The sequence below is a fragment of the Scyliorhinus canicula genome, chromosome 8 (genome assembly GCF_902713615.1).
Source record: "Scyliorhinus canicula chromosome 8, sScyCan1.1, whole genome shotgun sequence".
Classification (NCBI taxonomy): Eukaryota; Metazoa; Chordata; class Chondrichthyes; order Carcharhiniformes; family Scyliorhinidae; genus Scyliorhinus; species Scyliorhinus canicula.
Window position 1 is genome coordinate 45391435 of NC_052153.1, and position 16519 is coordinate 45407953.

Below are 16519 nucleotides of genomic sequence, written 5' to 3' on the forward strand. Positions count from 1 at the left end.
AGTTCGGTCGAAATGAGCAATGGGCCCAGTCTAATTCGGGGGAGATGCAAACCCACCCTCACCCACTATCTTGAGGAACATGTTCCATAAAAATTCCATAGGGGTGCAGCCCACAATCCCCTCTGGTAACTCCACAATACGGATGTTCTGCCTGCTGGACCTGTTGTCCAGGTCATTCAGCTTTGTTCTTAATTATTTATTGGCTTCGACCACCAAGGACAGATCAGACTCCAGAAAGGTAATGCGACCACTGATCTGTTAATGCCGCCTCCATCTTCTTAATCGTGACTCCATGGGCTTCGACGAGTGTTGTCATGAGCCACACGAATGAAGACCAAGGCAGCGCCAGGGACCCTGGTTCAATTCCCGCCTTGGCTGACTGTGTAGAGTTTGCAATTTATCCCCGTGTTTGCGTGGGTTTTATCCAGGTACTCTGGTTTCCTCCCACAGTCCAATGTGTGGGTTAGGTGGATTGGCATTGCTAATCCCTTAGTGTCCAAGCATGCATCGGTTAGGTGGGCTTATGGGGTTAGCTTGGGGGAAGGGGCCTGGGTAGGGTGTTCTTTCAGAGGGTCGGTGCAGACCTGATGGGTCAAATGGCCCCCTTCTGCGATATAGGAATTCTATGGTTCTCCTGTGCTGTTCAAAAGTTACGATAGTGAGGTGCCATGACAGCAGATAACAACCCACTCACTATGACTCCCACTCGTTGTACTGTATTTATGATTCTTTCACATTGATTTTTATATTCCAGCATAGATAAATAAGTGCAGATTTCTGTGCAGTGGAAAATTGTGGCCTACAAAACATGGTTAGGCTATGTTAGTTATTTATTCATTATTGGTATCTGATTAGCAGCAATAATGCATTGCTAACTAGTGAAACTTTTCAGCATATTTGAAATTGAACACAAGACATCACAGGGATAAAAAGCACAAGTAATTGCAAGCTGCGTCTTCACAAAGGAAAATAAGACAGAATTGTATTCTGAGGAAAAGGCTGAATGTTTTAGATATAAACTGAGTAACATTGCTGTTTCTTGTACTATGAATGTTATGCTCCCTGAATTTCTCATGAGAGCAAAATAAAGATAGGCTATCATGTCGAACCTTCCATTTGACAGAATGGAAGTGAGTCAAACAAATATTCCTCTCATTTTCTTTATGCTGGGTCGGCCAATTCACTTCAATGCAAGGTACTTTGAAATTATTTTGAACGTGTACGAACGCATCTTAAAAAGGACAACTTGCACGTGAATTGTGCAATACTTTCTGGGTTGCTGCACATCTGCATGCAACCAGAAAAAATACATATATTTTTTAATTTTCCAATTATGGGATAATTTAGTACGGCAATCCACCTACCCTGCATATCTTTGGATTGTGGGGGCGAGATCCACACAGACACAGGGAGATTGTGCAAACTCCACATGGACAGCAACCCGGGGCCTGGATTGAACCTGGGTCCTCGGTTCTGTGAGGCAGCAGTGCTAACCACTGCGCCAGCGTGCCGCTCTACCGAAAGAAAAAATTGATCATAGAAAACATCAATGTTATTATGTCAAAGGCAAACAAAAAAAAAGCATTGGATCGATGGTTTCCAACCTCTCTATCACTGGGGTTTCTTGAGCTATTTTTGGGTCTGTTTTAATTGATAAAGATTGATTAGGTAGCAATGCTATTATTGTTGCATCAGCGAACTAGACAGACCTTGTTTTTTTCATTTAGCAATTCCCATATCCCATGATTCTTCCCTCGTATCTAATCGAGCATTCGGATTTACTCTAACATTAAGCAGGGGGTGGGCTTCCAGGACAAGTATTTAATTATTCAGTCACTTATTTTCCATTATAAAATTTGATAACATTGAAACCAAGGAACATTCTTGCGCATTGGAATATTTACCATCCGGTGCCTTTGCAGAACCCATGGTCCGTGCTTTTGTGCAGGACAGAGAGATAATTGTTAATGCTTGGAAGAAAGGGAGACCAACAGGGACAGAGGCAGTGGATAATGGCTGAAGTAAACCAGTGGGTAAATCCATTGAAAAAATCCATGTGAGTACACAACCTCGTTTTAGAGGAGCAAAATTAAATATTAAGCAGCTTCTGCTCTGAATACCGAGCCAAAATTCACATTTTGAACTGTCTCCTTCCCCTCAAATAATATTTAGTTATTTAATTTGCCATATTCAGGATTTCCTAAGCCTCAGAGGAGCAGAATTCTCTTAGCTAGCACTCTCATGTGTTGCACTAAGATTCAAATAGAAAATTTACCAAAAGCAGTATTGAGCTTAGCAAATAAGATTTTTGTTCAGTTTTATCCCCTCACCTCCCAATCGATTTACGCACGTTTTGGAGTAGAGGATGTATCAAAAGAGTACCTTAGCTTATTGAATATTTTCTTCCTTCAAATTTATGATAAATTATGGCAAAGTGAGCTTGGCTCAAATGTTCATTCATATGTGAATATTTCTCAGTCAGTAGTACCTTCATTGTTATTACAGGTTTGGAATACAAGTAGTTGGATGTTTACATAAAAAGGCAAGTGAAAATTTAAAAACTATAAGAACATCTCCCGCTCACAAAGAATGCCTCAGCCTTACGTTGGACAGTCAGACTGAGGCAGGAGCATTTGAACAATTGTACAACCAAATCTTGACAGTTTTTGCACTTTTTAATCTTCTTGTCCTCTTTGTCATGCACATCTCATCTTCTTTTTGTCCCACCATAGCCTGTTAAAATGAAAGTGAGAAACAAATTTGATCTCTTCATTGCAGCTTTTTTGCAAAAACACTCTTTATCTTTTCAGGAAACCTGTTGCACTTAGATAAGCAGTTTGTTATTGTGGGGTACAACAGCCATCTCAGACAATAAAAACAGAAGATGCTGGATAAACTCAGCAGAACAGCATCTGTGGAGAGAAACAGAGTTAACGTTTCAAGTCCATATGACCCTTCTGTGGAACTTTGTTACTACACCGGCTCAGCATTTTGCAATTTGGGCGACCCAGGGGGTTGCAACATTACAAATGGAAAATTAAATACAGGAAGATGCATAATATGTGAAGTAGTGGTGAAAATGAAAATCAGCAAAATCATGTTGAGAAACACTGCGGAGGCTAGATTCTCCGTTTGGCGGGGTCCTCCGTTTCGCCAGCAGCGCACTCACGTCCGCGGATTTCCTGACGACGTGGAGGTGCCCATAATGGTAAATCCCATTGGCTGGCTGCCGGCGGGTGTGCGGCACACCAAAACACGGGTGCGGCGTGGCGGAGCATCCTGCCCTGTAGCTTTATTGACATCATATTTGAAAGAAAATCATGTTTACCTGAAGCTGGCCTGGTTGCTGGACTTTCAGGATTCCAGTTAGCCCCCGGCCTTGCCTGGGGTTGGTACCTGTAATAATCCGGATAGTTCTGATAGTGCTGATAGGATGAAATGTTTGGCTGTGATCTGAAATGAGAAGATTCAAAATGCGTTATTATTTCATCTTTGAAACAATACTATTAATTAAATTAGAGTTCACCTTGCACTAACCAGGACATTTTTGCACAGGAGTGTATGAAAAGCACTGATATCTCACTCCTTTTCACCCACTGTAGATCCATTAAAACCACGAGTTTGCCTTGTTATTACATGAACTATGCAGGGGCAGAAGTTAGCTTTGCTCTTTTTTCAGGAATAAATTGGGTTCAGCACCGAACAATTCTATAGTGGCACTTGTCAGTGATCTAACTGCTATAACTGCAGAGGTATATTTTTTTTAGGCAACCAGGTCAGTTGCCCCAAAACAGGCATTACAATCCAAAGGGATGTAAATCAGGGGCTTAATTGGGCGACTCATTGTTTCAGTCTATTCCCGCCCCACTAAACGTACTTCTTCCTATCTCAATCCTGTGTTTTACTCCCCCTTTGCAGTCTACCCTTTTGCAGTCTCTTTGTACTGGCATCTGTTCCAATGCTCTATTTCACTTCAATGGTTTCTGTTAGAGGCCAGAATTCTCCGGCTGTTGGGATTCTGCTTTCTGGCTGACAACGCGCTCCCACCTTTGGGTACCCCTGCAGCAAGGGTGACGTCAATGGGAAATGCCATTGATAAGCAGTGAGAAGAGAGAATCCTGCCACCAGCAAACAGCATGCCTGTGAGAAATACAAGGCTTGGGGACCGGAGAATCCCGCCGGCATGTCATTTTGAGTAGAGTGCCTTTGTCGTTTGTAATTGTTTTACTGGCGTCTGTTGAGGGTTCTGAGCACGTGCAAACTTTGGGCAGGCTTTGCCAGTCTGCAAGAGGTGACCTGTCAAGCAAGACCTCTAGCGTCCTGTTTTCATAGTTATTACTGTTATTGTTAAAAATTGTTATTTATTTAATAAAGACGTTCCTTATTTTAAAACAACACATTCGACTACCTACTTTGTGGTCTCAAGTTAGCACATCATGGATGGGGACGTGCTGACCGAATGCAGGAAAAGTGCCTCTCCTCCGGGAACTCAGAAAATCAATACCTTCAGCACAAAAATAGGCCACTGATACCGCCCTCCAAGACCACAACTACCAAGAAATGCCCGGGTATAGCTCTAGGACCCAAGAAGACAGTAGAATCAGTAAAAGCCGAGAGAGGAAGAACGGGACGTCAACGAGCACGTGGGACGGATCCGAGCCGGCCACACCCAAGCAGGCAGGGTAGCCGGGGCTCTGGACTACCCTGGACTCAGGTGCTACTCAAGCACAGGGACGCCACGCCATCAAGCTCAAAATGATGGCAACGGTGAAGGCAGCAGTCGCTGACGCCCTGGCCCCTTTCAAGATGGTGCTAGAAAAGACAGAGCAGCGGTTGGAGGCACAAGAGACGATAATCAGACAACTGGAGAAAGCGGCAACTGACCAGAGTGACAGAATCGTTTACTTGGAGACAGAAATAACAAGGTTGGTGGCGACGCAAGGGACCCTGAACGGGAAGTTAGAGGACCAGGAGAACCGGTCGCACTGCCATCACGGGGCTGCTGGAGGGTATTGAGGGCGGGATCCCCATGGAATATATGTGGCCCAGATCCTGGATAAGCTGGGAGGGAGAGAGAGAGAGTTTTTCCAAACCCCCAGAGATACAGCCCACAAGTTGCTCAGGCCAAAGCCTAAAGCGGGAGAATAACCAAGGGCCGTCATAGCGAAACTTCGTCGGTACCAGGATCGGGAGAAGATGCTGACCTGGGCATAGCACACATGGTCTTGCCAGCGGAGAGGCCACTCAGAGTGGACCAGGACATTGGGCAGATACGACTAAGCGCCGCACTGAATTTAACGCAGCCAAGGCGGCCTTTTACAAGAGTGGGGTAAGATTTGGAATGCTGTACCCAACCAAACCGTTGGAAACCTTCCGGGGCAGGAATACTACTTCACCGCAGCAGCAGGCAGCAGCAACAGAGGCAACAGTAGAAACAAACTGTGTGTGAATAGAAGAGGACAATTGCGCAGGACAGAACTGCCTCACTTTCAAGCTAACTTTGAGTCCCAGGAAGGAGAGGGTGAGAGCAATGGGAGGAAGGGGGGAAATGACAGGAGTGGGAGGGGTATAGCGGCGACAAAAGAGATAGAAAGACCTAACAGGGCGGCGCTGAACTGCCTCACTTTCAACCTAAATTTTGAGTCCCAGGAAGGGGTCTTGGGCACAGGAGGGGGGTTTGTAGATTACAGGCTATGATGGGTCACACATGGCAGCAGCAAAAGCAACAACGCCAGGAACGACCAACTTGGTTGCCGTCTAACAAAGGGAAACCCTGGAGGCAGGGGCACATCCAAAAGGTAAGTATGGTTGACCCAGCAGGAAGGGGGTGATTGGGCAGCACGGTGGTGCAGTGGTTAGCACTGCGGCCTCACAGCCACAGTCCCAGGTTCGATCCCGGGTCACTGACCGTGTGGAGTTTGCACATTCTCCTCGTGTCTGCATGGGTCGCACCCCCACAACCCAAAGATGTGCAGATAGGTGGATTGGTCATGCTAAATTACCCCTAAATTGGAAAAAAAATGAATTGGGTATTCTAAATTTATTTTAAAAAAAGGAAGGGGGGATTAGGAACCCCCCCCCCCCCCCCCCACCATCAGTAAAGTCACCTAGAACGTCAGGGGACTTAACGATCTAGTGAAATGATCCGGAGTCTTCGTCCATCTGAAAAGTCTGAGGGCTGGAAACACATCCGAGGGAGAAGCACTGACTGCAGGCAAGAAAAATCTGGGTGGGTCAAACATACAAATCGTGTTACAGGATGAGGGAGAGGGGGAGCCATACTTTTAAACAAGACGACAGCTTTCACGGTGACAAAAGACGATTATGGACCCGGGGGACGGTATGACATTGTTAGTCGTCCTTGTAAATGTATATGTTCACAACTGGGATGACATGGAATTCAAGCAAATAACCATGGCAGATATCTGACATAGACACACACGACTCATCGTGGAGCTGGAATATAACTGCATACAGGACCCATGGACAGACATATCCAGCCCCAAATTGGGGAAACTAATGAATATGGCGAGAGAGCTGAAAGTCTTCATGGAGCAGATGAGGGCAGCAGACCCCTGGAGGTTCATGCACCCGAGGGAGAAGCAGGACTTCTTCTTCTCCCAGGTCCTCAGGGAGAAGAAGGATCGACTACTTTTTAGCAGGGAAATCGGTAATCCAAGGGTAGCAGGAGCAGAATACTCTGTAACCGTAATCTCCGACCACACTACGTAGATGTGAGGTTGGATACGGGCCGGGCTCAATGTCCCTCATGGAGGCTGGACAAGGCCCTGCATCCAAGAAGACACTTTGCGATCGGATATCACAGCCATAGATGGGTACGTTACCAACAACCAGAACGGGGAGGTCTCACCCTCCACATTCTGGGAGGTGCTGTAGGTTCTGATCAGGGGAAATTATTGCAATCAATACAAGAAGTTACAAGCTTAACCTGAGCAAGTGTGAGATCTTCCCTGTTAACCCACAGGGGGAAGGGACAGAGCTGGGGGTACTGCCATTCAAATGGTCCCAGGCTAAACTCAACTACCTGGATATCCAAATAACTGACGACTGGACACAGTACCCGACATGTCTGGTGGAGGAAGTCAAAAAAGGACCTGCAGAGGTGAGGCTCACTCCCTATCTCCCTGGCAGGGAGAGTGTAGACGATCAAAATGAACGTGTTGCCCAGGTTTCTCTTCCTGTTCAGATCCCTCCCGACCTACATCCCCAAGGCCTTTTTTAACGCAGTCGACAGGTTAATCATGGCATTTGTGTGGGGGGAAAAGAACCGGGATCCAAAAGGTGGTCCTACAGAGGAGGAGAAACGTTGTAGGCTTAGCTCCCCTGAACCTACAGCAGAACGAGTACGGGGCTGGGTAAAGGAACCGGGAGCGGAGTGGGTGAGGATGGTGGAGAGTTCCTGTGCAGGGACATTCCTCCGAGTGCTGGCCACAATCGCATTCCCATCTCCCTGAACAGATGCTCAAATAGCCCAGTGGCAGTAGCCAAGCTCTGAACGTTGTACCAAATGAGGCAGCACTTCAGTCTAACCGAAATGTCCACCATGGCCCCCCATCTTCAACAGCCACAGGTTCACTTCCATAACAATGGACGCCTCCTTCAAAAGATGGAGATAAGACGAGGAAACTTTGACATTTAGGGACATGTATAGGACAGTAAAGTAGCGACCCCTGGGGGAACTCACAGAGAAGTTCCAGCTCACGAGGGGAAACGACCAGATATATTCAGGTCAAAAACTTCCACCGAAAAGAAACAACAACGTACCCCAGATACCAGGACACTCGCTAGTAGAAAGATTGCTGAACGCGGGTGATCTGAGCCGGGGCAAACTGTGCAGATCTGTATGGGCGACTGCTGGAGGAGGTGCACTCACCCTTGGATGAGACATGGAATAAATGGGAGAAGGAACTAGGCATGGAGATAGGGTGAGGACTCTGGTCAAAGCACTGAACAGGGCAAGCTTCACCTCCACACGCGCGGAGCTGAGCCTAAAGCAGCTAAAGGTGGTGCACACAGTGCACCTAACCAGAACTCGAATGAGCAAGTTATCCCCAGAGGTGGAGGATAAATAAGAACTGTGCTAGGAAGGCCCAGCCAACCACACCCACATGTTCTGATCCTGCCCCAGACTTGTTGGGTAGTGGGCACAATTCTTTGAGGCCATGTCCAGAGTTGTGGGGATGAGGGTAGAGCCCTGCCCAAAAGTGGAGTCTTCGGGGTGTCAGATCAGCCAGAGCTCTTCATGGGGATGGGGTCAACATCCTAGTCTTTGCCTCCCTGATTGCCCGCCGGATAACCCTGCTCAGCTGACGATCAGCAGCACCGCTCAAGGCTGGAGACTGACCTCCTGCCCTGGCAGAATTTCTCAGGCTGGCGAAAATAAAACACATCATCTGTGGATGGGATGGAGGCTTTCACAGGATCTGGAAGCCATTCACCAACCTGTTTGTAGAGCAACAAATAAATGGGGGGGGGGGGGGGGGGGGGGGAGACACTAGACTAGACAAGGAACAAAGAAGAGAAAGAAGGGGTGGGGGGTGGGGGAATACACTGAAGTGGAACAAGTAGGAGGGACAAAAGCTCAGAAGACCGGTAGCAGGCAAGCTAAAGCCTGCCTGTACATAGGTGTCTGTAAATGCGTGCCTTGGCCATGCTGAAGAATATCAAAGCTGTATGAAACGTAAGCCTGTTTATGCGAATCAGTGCAAGTTTCTAGACACTTTGTCGCTGGTGCAACAAGAAGGGGCATTTAGCAAAGAAATGCAGGGGTGTGAAAAGCAACATGAAGGCCGAGCAAGAAAGTTTACATTTGTGGAATCCTCAAGCACTATGCACCATGTGGAAAGCTCAGAGCAGGCAGAGAAACACGTTTGATGTGATTGAGGCACAAGCAGAGCCTATTTTGACTAATGATACGGAGATGCCTGCGTTTGACTGGGGTGGGCACGGTAAGAAGTCTTACAACACCAGGTTAAAGTCCAACAGGTTTCTTTGGAATCACTAGCTTTCGGAGCACATCTCCTTCACCAGGTGATGAAGGAGCAGTGTTCCGAAAGCTAGGGATTCCAAATAAACCTGTTGGTCTTTACTTTATAGTGCGGTAAGCAACTTCTTACTATTTTTACTGAAGTGGTGATCGATGGCAAGCAAATCAAGATGGAGGTTGACACAGGAGCCTTGTCATCTGTAATTAGTGGAGAGACTTACAAGCCTGCACTTATTCCAGCAGAGTTAATCTTCGAACGTACATTGGAGAATCCATACCTTTGCTCGGGATGTTGGAAGTCCATCCTGTGAATAGGTCACGGAACAAGTGTACGCCTCCTTGTGACCAAACGTCAAGTTTGCTCAGGCTGTAAAATTCCATTGAAGTGGGATGTGATCAAGCACACGAGGATGATCAAGGATTTTGTCAAGAGGTATACAGACATGTCCAAGGATGAACTGGATACATTGTGGGGTACCACTGTGAAGTTGTGTGTTGATCCTCAGGCTTCTCCTCACTTTTGCAAGCCCAGGACAGTGCCCTATGCCATGAGAAAGTGGAGGAGTTGGAACGCCTTCAAAGACTTGGGATCATTGAGCCTATTCAATTTTCTCCATAGGCAGCACTGATCGTTCTTGTCCTTTAAAAATGATAGTACGGTGCACTTGTGTGGTGACTTCAAGTTCCCCATTAACCAGTTTTCCAAGTTGGATGTTTTTCTAGGGTGGAAAAAAAATTTCAACTCCTGCAGGAGGCAAGGCATTTTCAAAATTGGACATGAGCCAGACATATCAACAACACTTGCCAGAGGAAGGTATGCAGCAGTGCTGGAGGAAGATTCAAAGCAGTGCCTGACAAGAAAGGGACGTTCAAGTACAATCATTTGTTTTTTTGGTGTATCTTCCAGTCTAGCAATCTTTCTGAGGACGATGGACGCACTGTTACAAGGAATTCCTCAGATGGGTGTCTACTTAGATTACATCTTAAACATAGGAAAGAGGAGGAAGACTTCAGGAAACTGAATTAAGCTTCAAAAAAAGGTTTTTCAGAGACGGAATTGCATCTGAAGAAGAGGAAGTGCATTTCCCAGGCACAAAGCATTGAGTATCTAGGCAACAGAATCACTGCACAAGGCTTATCACTTGTGGGCTGGAAAGTTTGAGTGATTAAGGAAGCTCCAGAGCCCAGGAATGTGACCACACTCAGGTCATTTGTAGGTTTGATAAACTATTATGGAAGGTTTTTGCCAGATCTGTGCACACTGTTGGCTTCACTGTAGCTACTTCTGCACAAAGAAATCAAATGGAAGTGGGAGCCCACACAAAAGGTGGCTTTCAAAGATGTGAAAGCATTGCTGCAATCGGCTCATTTGCTGGTCCATTTTGAGCCAGATAAGGAACTTATCCTGTCATGCAATGCCTCCCCCTACAGTCCGGGAACGTACTTTCTCATTTACTGGAGGACCAGTCCAATATACCCATTGGTTTTGCATCTAAGACACTGATAAAGGCTGAAGAATGATATTTATAGTTAAACAATTATCTAGTATTGCTTTTGCAGTGAAAAGATTCCATCAGTACCTCAATGGTTATCTGTTCACCATATGTACTGACCACAAGCTGTTGATTTGTTTTTCCAGTGAGTCAAATGGATTCCTTACATGGTCTCAACAAGAATACAGCATTGGAGAGTTACATTGTCAGCTTATCAGTATAATATAGGTACAGAGCAGGGGGAAAAAAACAATGCATTGCGGACGCGTTGACTCATTTCCCATTACCAAATTTGTCAGAGGTATTTTGTCCTCCCGAGACAATTTTCTTACTCAAAAGACTGGCACATTCTCCAGTAGGTGTGAAACAGATCAGCAGTGCATGGACACAGATCCCACTGTCGCACGGTAAAAGATTTCTGATGCCAGGATGGCCAACTATCATAAACATATATAATAGGTTTAAATAAATCCTAAGGGCTCACATGGGCTCCTGTTGGCAGAGACTGTAGACAGTTAACCTCAGGCCATTGCTATGGCAACAGATAAAGCTCCCAAGGACTTGTAGTCTCAGCAAGGATGCCTGCAGACAACGTTAGTTGGTACCCGGCAGTATCCAGTCACGTGATCATCATTGAACACAGGACAATGGAAGGAAGTCTGGGGCTATAGCTCAGGCATATACTTAATTTATTAACTGTCTGGAAGCTTGGAGATAAGAGGCACCTAAGCGCCTGCCATTAGTATATTATGTATGTGCCTTGATTATGATTGGTAACTATACTCATGTGTAATGCATTATGACATCCTTATTATGTGGACATAGATCAGTTTTGAACAAATGCACACTTTTGATTGGTGTATGTTAATTACTTCAGATAACAGGGAAAAGTAAAATTGACTTGTATTTTCTGTGTTCGGAGAGCTGACATGTCATCCAGTGATATTGCAGCAATAGCAAGGGAGCTATACTACAAGTTTAAACTGAACTCTAACTCAAAGTGTCTGGTCAGTTGGAGAGTGAAGTATGCTGTAGTTGAATAACTACCAATGAAACCCCCACAACATACGTCCAATTATTTCAACTCATCGTCGACCAGATTCGCTTGCGTCGGATAATGGCACCAGGTTTGCAAATGAATTATTTCAAGACTTCATGCAAAAGAACAGTATGCTCAATGTGCATACTGCACTGTTACATTTTGGCTTTGAATGGTTTGGCGGAGCGAGCTGTTCAAACACAAAGAGGGATTGAAGAGAATGGCAGGTGATACTCTGAGTACAAAGCTGTCAATATTTCTATTCCAGTACCGCATCACATCGCAATCCACAACCAGGCTCTCTCCAGTGGAATTGCTGTTAAGTAGAAGGCCGAAATCTCATCTGGGTTTGCTTCATCCATATCTCAGAGCATAAGTGAGCAGGAGACAAGAAGCAAAAGGAAGGACACTACAACCACACAAAGGAGAGGCAGTTCAAACCGGATGATAACCGGATGATAAGGTTTACATTTGGAAAGTTCTTGGTGACCAGAGGTGGCTAGCGGAATAATTCTAAACAACAGCAGTCCAATATTTTGGGTTGTGAGACTGCAACACTGAGACTGCAGACACCAAGACCAGAGAAACATACAAAATAGGAGGAGGAGGCCTTTCAGCACTTTGCGCCTGCTCCACCATTCATCATCATCCTGGTTGATCACCTAACTCGATAGCCTGATCCCCCCCCTCCCCCCCCCATATCCTTTCATCAACACTTCATCTCCAAGTGTTATATCTAACTGCTTCTTGAAAACATACAGGGCGGATTTTCCAGTCCACCAGCCCCACTTTCCGGTGCACCCCCGCCAGCATAGGATTCCCCGTTCCCGCAGCTGGTCAATGGGGTTTCCCATTGTGGTCACCCCACGCTGTCGGGAAACCTGTGGGCATGGGTGCGATCTGCAGAGAATCTGCAGAGAACTCGGCTGACAACATTTTGGCTTCAACAGCTTCCCTGCAATTGCAAATTCTGCTGGCCGACCAATCTCTAGGTGAAGAAATTTCTCCTCATCTCAATCCTAAATGGTGTATCCCGTATCCTCAGACCGTGACAACCCTACCATCGGGAATATCCTTCTTGCATCTACCCTGTCTAGTTCTGTTAGAACGTTATAGATTTCTAGGAGATCCCCCCCCCCCCCACATTCTTCTGAACTTCAGCGACTACAATCCTAACCGATTCAATCTCTCCTCATACATCAGTCCTACCATCACAGGAATCTGTCTAGTAAACCTTCTCTGCAATTCCTCCACAGCAAGAAAATCCTCCCTCAGATAAGGAGACCAAAACTGCACACAATATTCCAGGTGTGGCCTCACCAAGGCCCTGTATAATTGCAGGAGCACATTCCTCTCCTGTACTCAAATTCTCTTGCTGTGAAGGCCAGCATACCATTGGCCTTCTTTACTGCCTGCTGCACCTATATGCTAACCTTCAACGAGGGTACTGCCTGCTGCACCTGTATGCTAACCTTCAACGAGGGTACTGCCTGCTGCATCTGTATGCTAACGTTCAACGGGTGTTGTACGAGGACACCCAAGTCTCGGTGTACATTCCCCTCTCCTAATTTATGGTCATTCAGAAAATAATCTGCCTTCTCGGTTTTGCTACCAAATTAGATAAACTCACGTTTGCAAAATGCACTACATCTGCCGTCCATTTGCCTAGTCACTCAACTTGTCCACATCACACTGAAGGATCTCTACATCTCCTCACAGCTCAGCCTCCCATCTGGCTTGGTGTCATCTGCCAATTTGAATGTATTACAGTTCGTTCCTTCATCTAAATCATTAACATATATTGTGAATATTTGGGGTCCTGGTACCGATCCCCGTGACACCCCACTGTCACTGTCTGCAATTTGGAAAAGGGCCCATTTATTCCTCCTCTTTGTTTCCTGCCTGCCAACCAGTTTTCTATGTTTTTCGATACACTATATGCGCTTTAATTTTGCATGCTTAGCTCTTAAGGTGAGACTTTGTCAAAAACCTTCTAAAAGTCCAAAGAAACCATATCTGCTAGCTCCCCGTCATCAAATCTACTAGTTGCAACCTCAAAGAATTCCACAGATTTGTCAAGCAGGATTTCCCTTTCATAAATCCACGCAGACTATCCGACCCGGCCACTATTTTCCAAGTGCTGTGTTGTTAAATTTTTGATAATGAATTCTGGAATTTTCCCCATGACTGATGTCAGGCTTACTGGTCTATAATTTTCTATTTTCTCTCTCCCTCACTTTTTACATTAGCTACCCTCTATTATGTAGGAACTGTTCCAGAGTCTATAGAATCTTAGTAGATGACCACCAATGCATCCGTTTCTAGGGCCATTTCCTCAAATACAATGGGATGTAGATTATCAGGCCCTGGGAATTTATCGGCCTTCAAACTAAACAATTTCCCCAATACCATTTCTCTACGAATGAACATACATAGGACATACAGTGCAGAAGGAGGCCTTTCGGCCCATCGAGTTTGCACCGACCAACTTAAGCCCTCACTTCCACCCTATCCCCGTAATCAATAATCCCTCTTAACCTTTTTTTGGTCACTAAGGGCAATTTATCATGGCCAGTCCACCTAACCTGCACGTCTTTGGACTGTGGGAGGAAACCGGAGCACCCGGGGGAAACCCACGCAGACACGAGGAGAACTTGTAGACTCCGCACAGACAGTGATCCAGCGGGGAATCAAACCTACCGCTGTGAAGCCATAGTGCTATCCACTTGTGCTACCATGCTGCCCCAAACTGCTCCCAACATTTCTGGTATGTTACTTGTGTTCCTTTGTGAAGACAGAACCAAAGTATGTATTTAGTTGTTCAGCCATTTCTTTGTTCCCCATTATGAATCCCCCTGTTTCTGACTGTAAGGGATCTACATTTGTCTTCACCAATCGTTTTCTCTTCACATACCTACAGAAATGTTTAGAGTCCGTTTTTATGTTTACCACCGTACCCTATTTTCCCTTTCTTAATCAATCCTTTGGTGCTCCTTTGCTGAATTCTAAACTGCTTCCAATGCTCATGGTTGTTGTTTCTCTTGGCCAATTTGAATGTTTCTTCCTTGTAAACTCTGGTTTGGCCACCTTTCCAGTTTTACTTTTGCGGCAGACAGGAATAAACAATTGTTGTAGTTCCCCCATGCGCTCCTTGATTTGTTTACGTTATGACTCAGAGTCAGGGAAAGTTTCAGAGTCAGCACAGGAGATGCAGCAAGTGTCTTTTCACTTGTGCTCTTCTCACTGTCTAAAGCCCCAAATGCTCCTTCCAAGCGAGTGATTCACTTGTATTTCTTTCAATCTAGTGTACTGCATTTACCATTCACGATGTGATCATCTCTACACTGGGGAGGCCAGATTGAGTGATGGCTTCACATAATACCTCAATTCAGCACACAGGCATCATTCTGGTTGCTCGTCATTTTAATTCTCCATCTTTTTATCACTCTAACCTTTCTATCCATGGCCTGCTAGTGTTCCAATGAAGCTCTTGCCATTATCTTGGGAATCATTTGAAAATCAAACAGTGCCCAAGGTTTACAAGGTAACTAACCTAACCGTAATCCCAATAAAGGCATGACCTCTGGTATCATTCCAGTAAATCGCATTTGCACCTGTTCCAGTACTTCAGAATCACAGAATAATTTCAGTCCAAAGGGAAGCTATTTGGTCCAACCGCCTGCGCTGGATTTTCAAAGGAGCATTTTGCCTCGTGCCACTCCCTAGCCTTTTCCACTTTGCCCTGCAGAATGTTTTTTTTTCCAGATAATAATTCAACTCCCTCTTGACTACCTTAATTGAACCTGCCTCCGCCACTCTCTCAGGCAGTGCATTCCAGATCCTAACCAGCCGCTGTGTGGAGAAGATCTTCCTCATGTCTCCATTGCTTCTGTTGCTGATTATTTTGAACCTGTGCTCTGCCGTTCCCAATCCGTCCATCGATGGGAACAGTTTTTCCCTGTCTACTCGGTCCCTCATGATTTTGAATATCTCGCATCAAATCTCCCCTCAATCTTCTCCAAAGAAAACACTCCCAACCTCTCTGTTCTAGCTACGTACCTGAATTTCCTCATCCCTGGAACCACTGAATCTTTCCTGCACTCGTTCCAATGCCTTGACATCTTTCACAAAATGTGGCACCCAGAACTGGACACTTTACTCCAGTTGAGGCAAAACCATTGTTCTATGCAAGTTTAACCCAAACCTCCTTGCTTCTGTATTCTATGCCCCTTTTAATAAATTATGTGGAGATGCCGGCGTTGGACTCAGGGGAGCACAGTAAGAGGTCTGACAACACCAGGTTAAAGTCCAACAGGTTTGTTTCAAATCACAAGCTTTCGGAGCACTGCTCCTTTCTCAGGTGAATGAAGAGGTAGGTTCCAGAAACATATATATATATATATAGACAATGTCAAGATGCAAGACAAAACTTTGAATGCGAGTCTTTGTAGGTAATTAAGTCTTTACAGGTCCAGACAGAGCAACTGGAGTTAAAGAGGTGTGAATTGTCTCAAGCCAGGACTGTTGGTCGGATTTCGCAAGCTCAGGCCAGATAGTGGTGAATGTAATGCGACAGGAATCCAAGGTCCCGGTTGAGGCCGTACTCATGGGTGCGGAACTTGGCTATAAGTTTCTGCTTGGCGATTCTGCGTTGTCGCGTGTCCTGAAGGCTGCCTTGGAGAACGCTTACCCTATCAATAAAGCCTAGGATTCTGTATGCTTTATTCATCACTCTCTCAACCAGCCCTGCCACCTTCAATGACTTATGCACATATACACCCAGATTCTTTTGTTCCTGTATCCCCTTTTGAATTGTACCTTTTATTTTATATTGTCTCTACCAATTGCCAGCCCATTCTCCCTGACTATGTCATTTTAAAGTTCTACACCATCCTCCTCACTGCTCACACTGCTTCCAAGTTTAGTAACGTTCATAAATTTTGAAACTGCATTCATACCAAAGTCTAGCTCATTAATATG

General features: G+C 45.5%; 1 protein-coding gene across 1 annotated transcript in view; it reads right to left on the reverse strand.

The window, feature by feature from the left end:
• Nucleotides 1–812: 812 nt before the first annotated feature.
• Nucleotides 813–16519, reverse strand: part of saraf (store-operated calcium entry-associated regulatory factor) — a 34899-nt gene continuing 19192 nt past the window's right edge. Inside the window, exons 5-6 of the mRNA XM_038804462.1 lie at nucleotides 3329–3453; nucleotides 813–2733 (exon numbers count right to left, since the gene is read on the reverse strand). Coding sequence (XP_038660390.1) covers nucleotides 2708–2733; nucleotides 3329–3453 — 151 coding nt within the window. The 3' untranslated portion in view covers nucleotides 813–2707. The remainder of the gene's footprint in view (nucleotides 2734–3328; nucleotides 3454–16519) is intronic.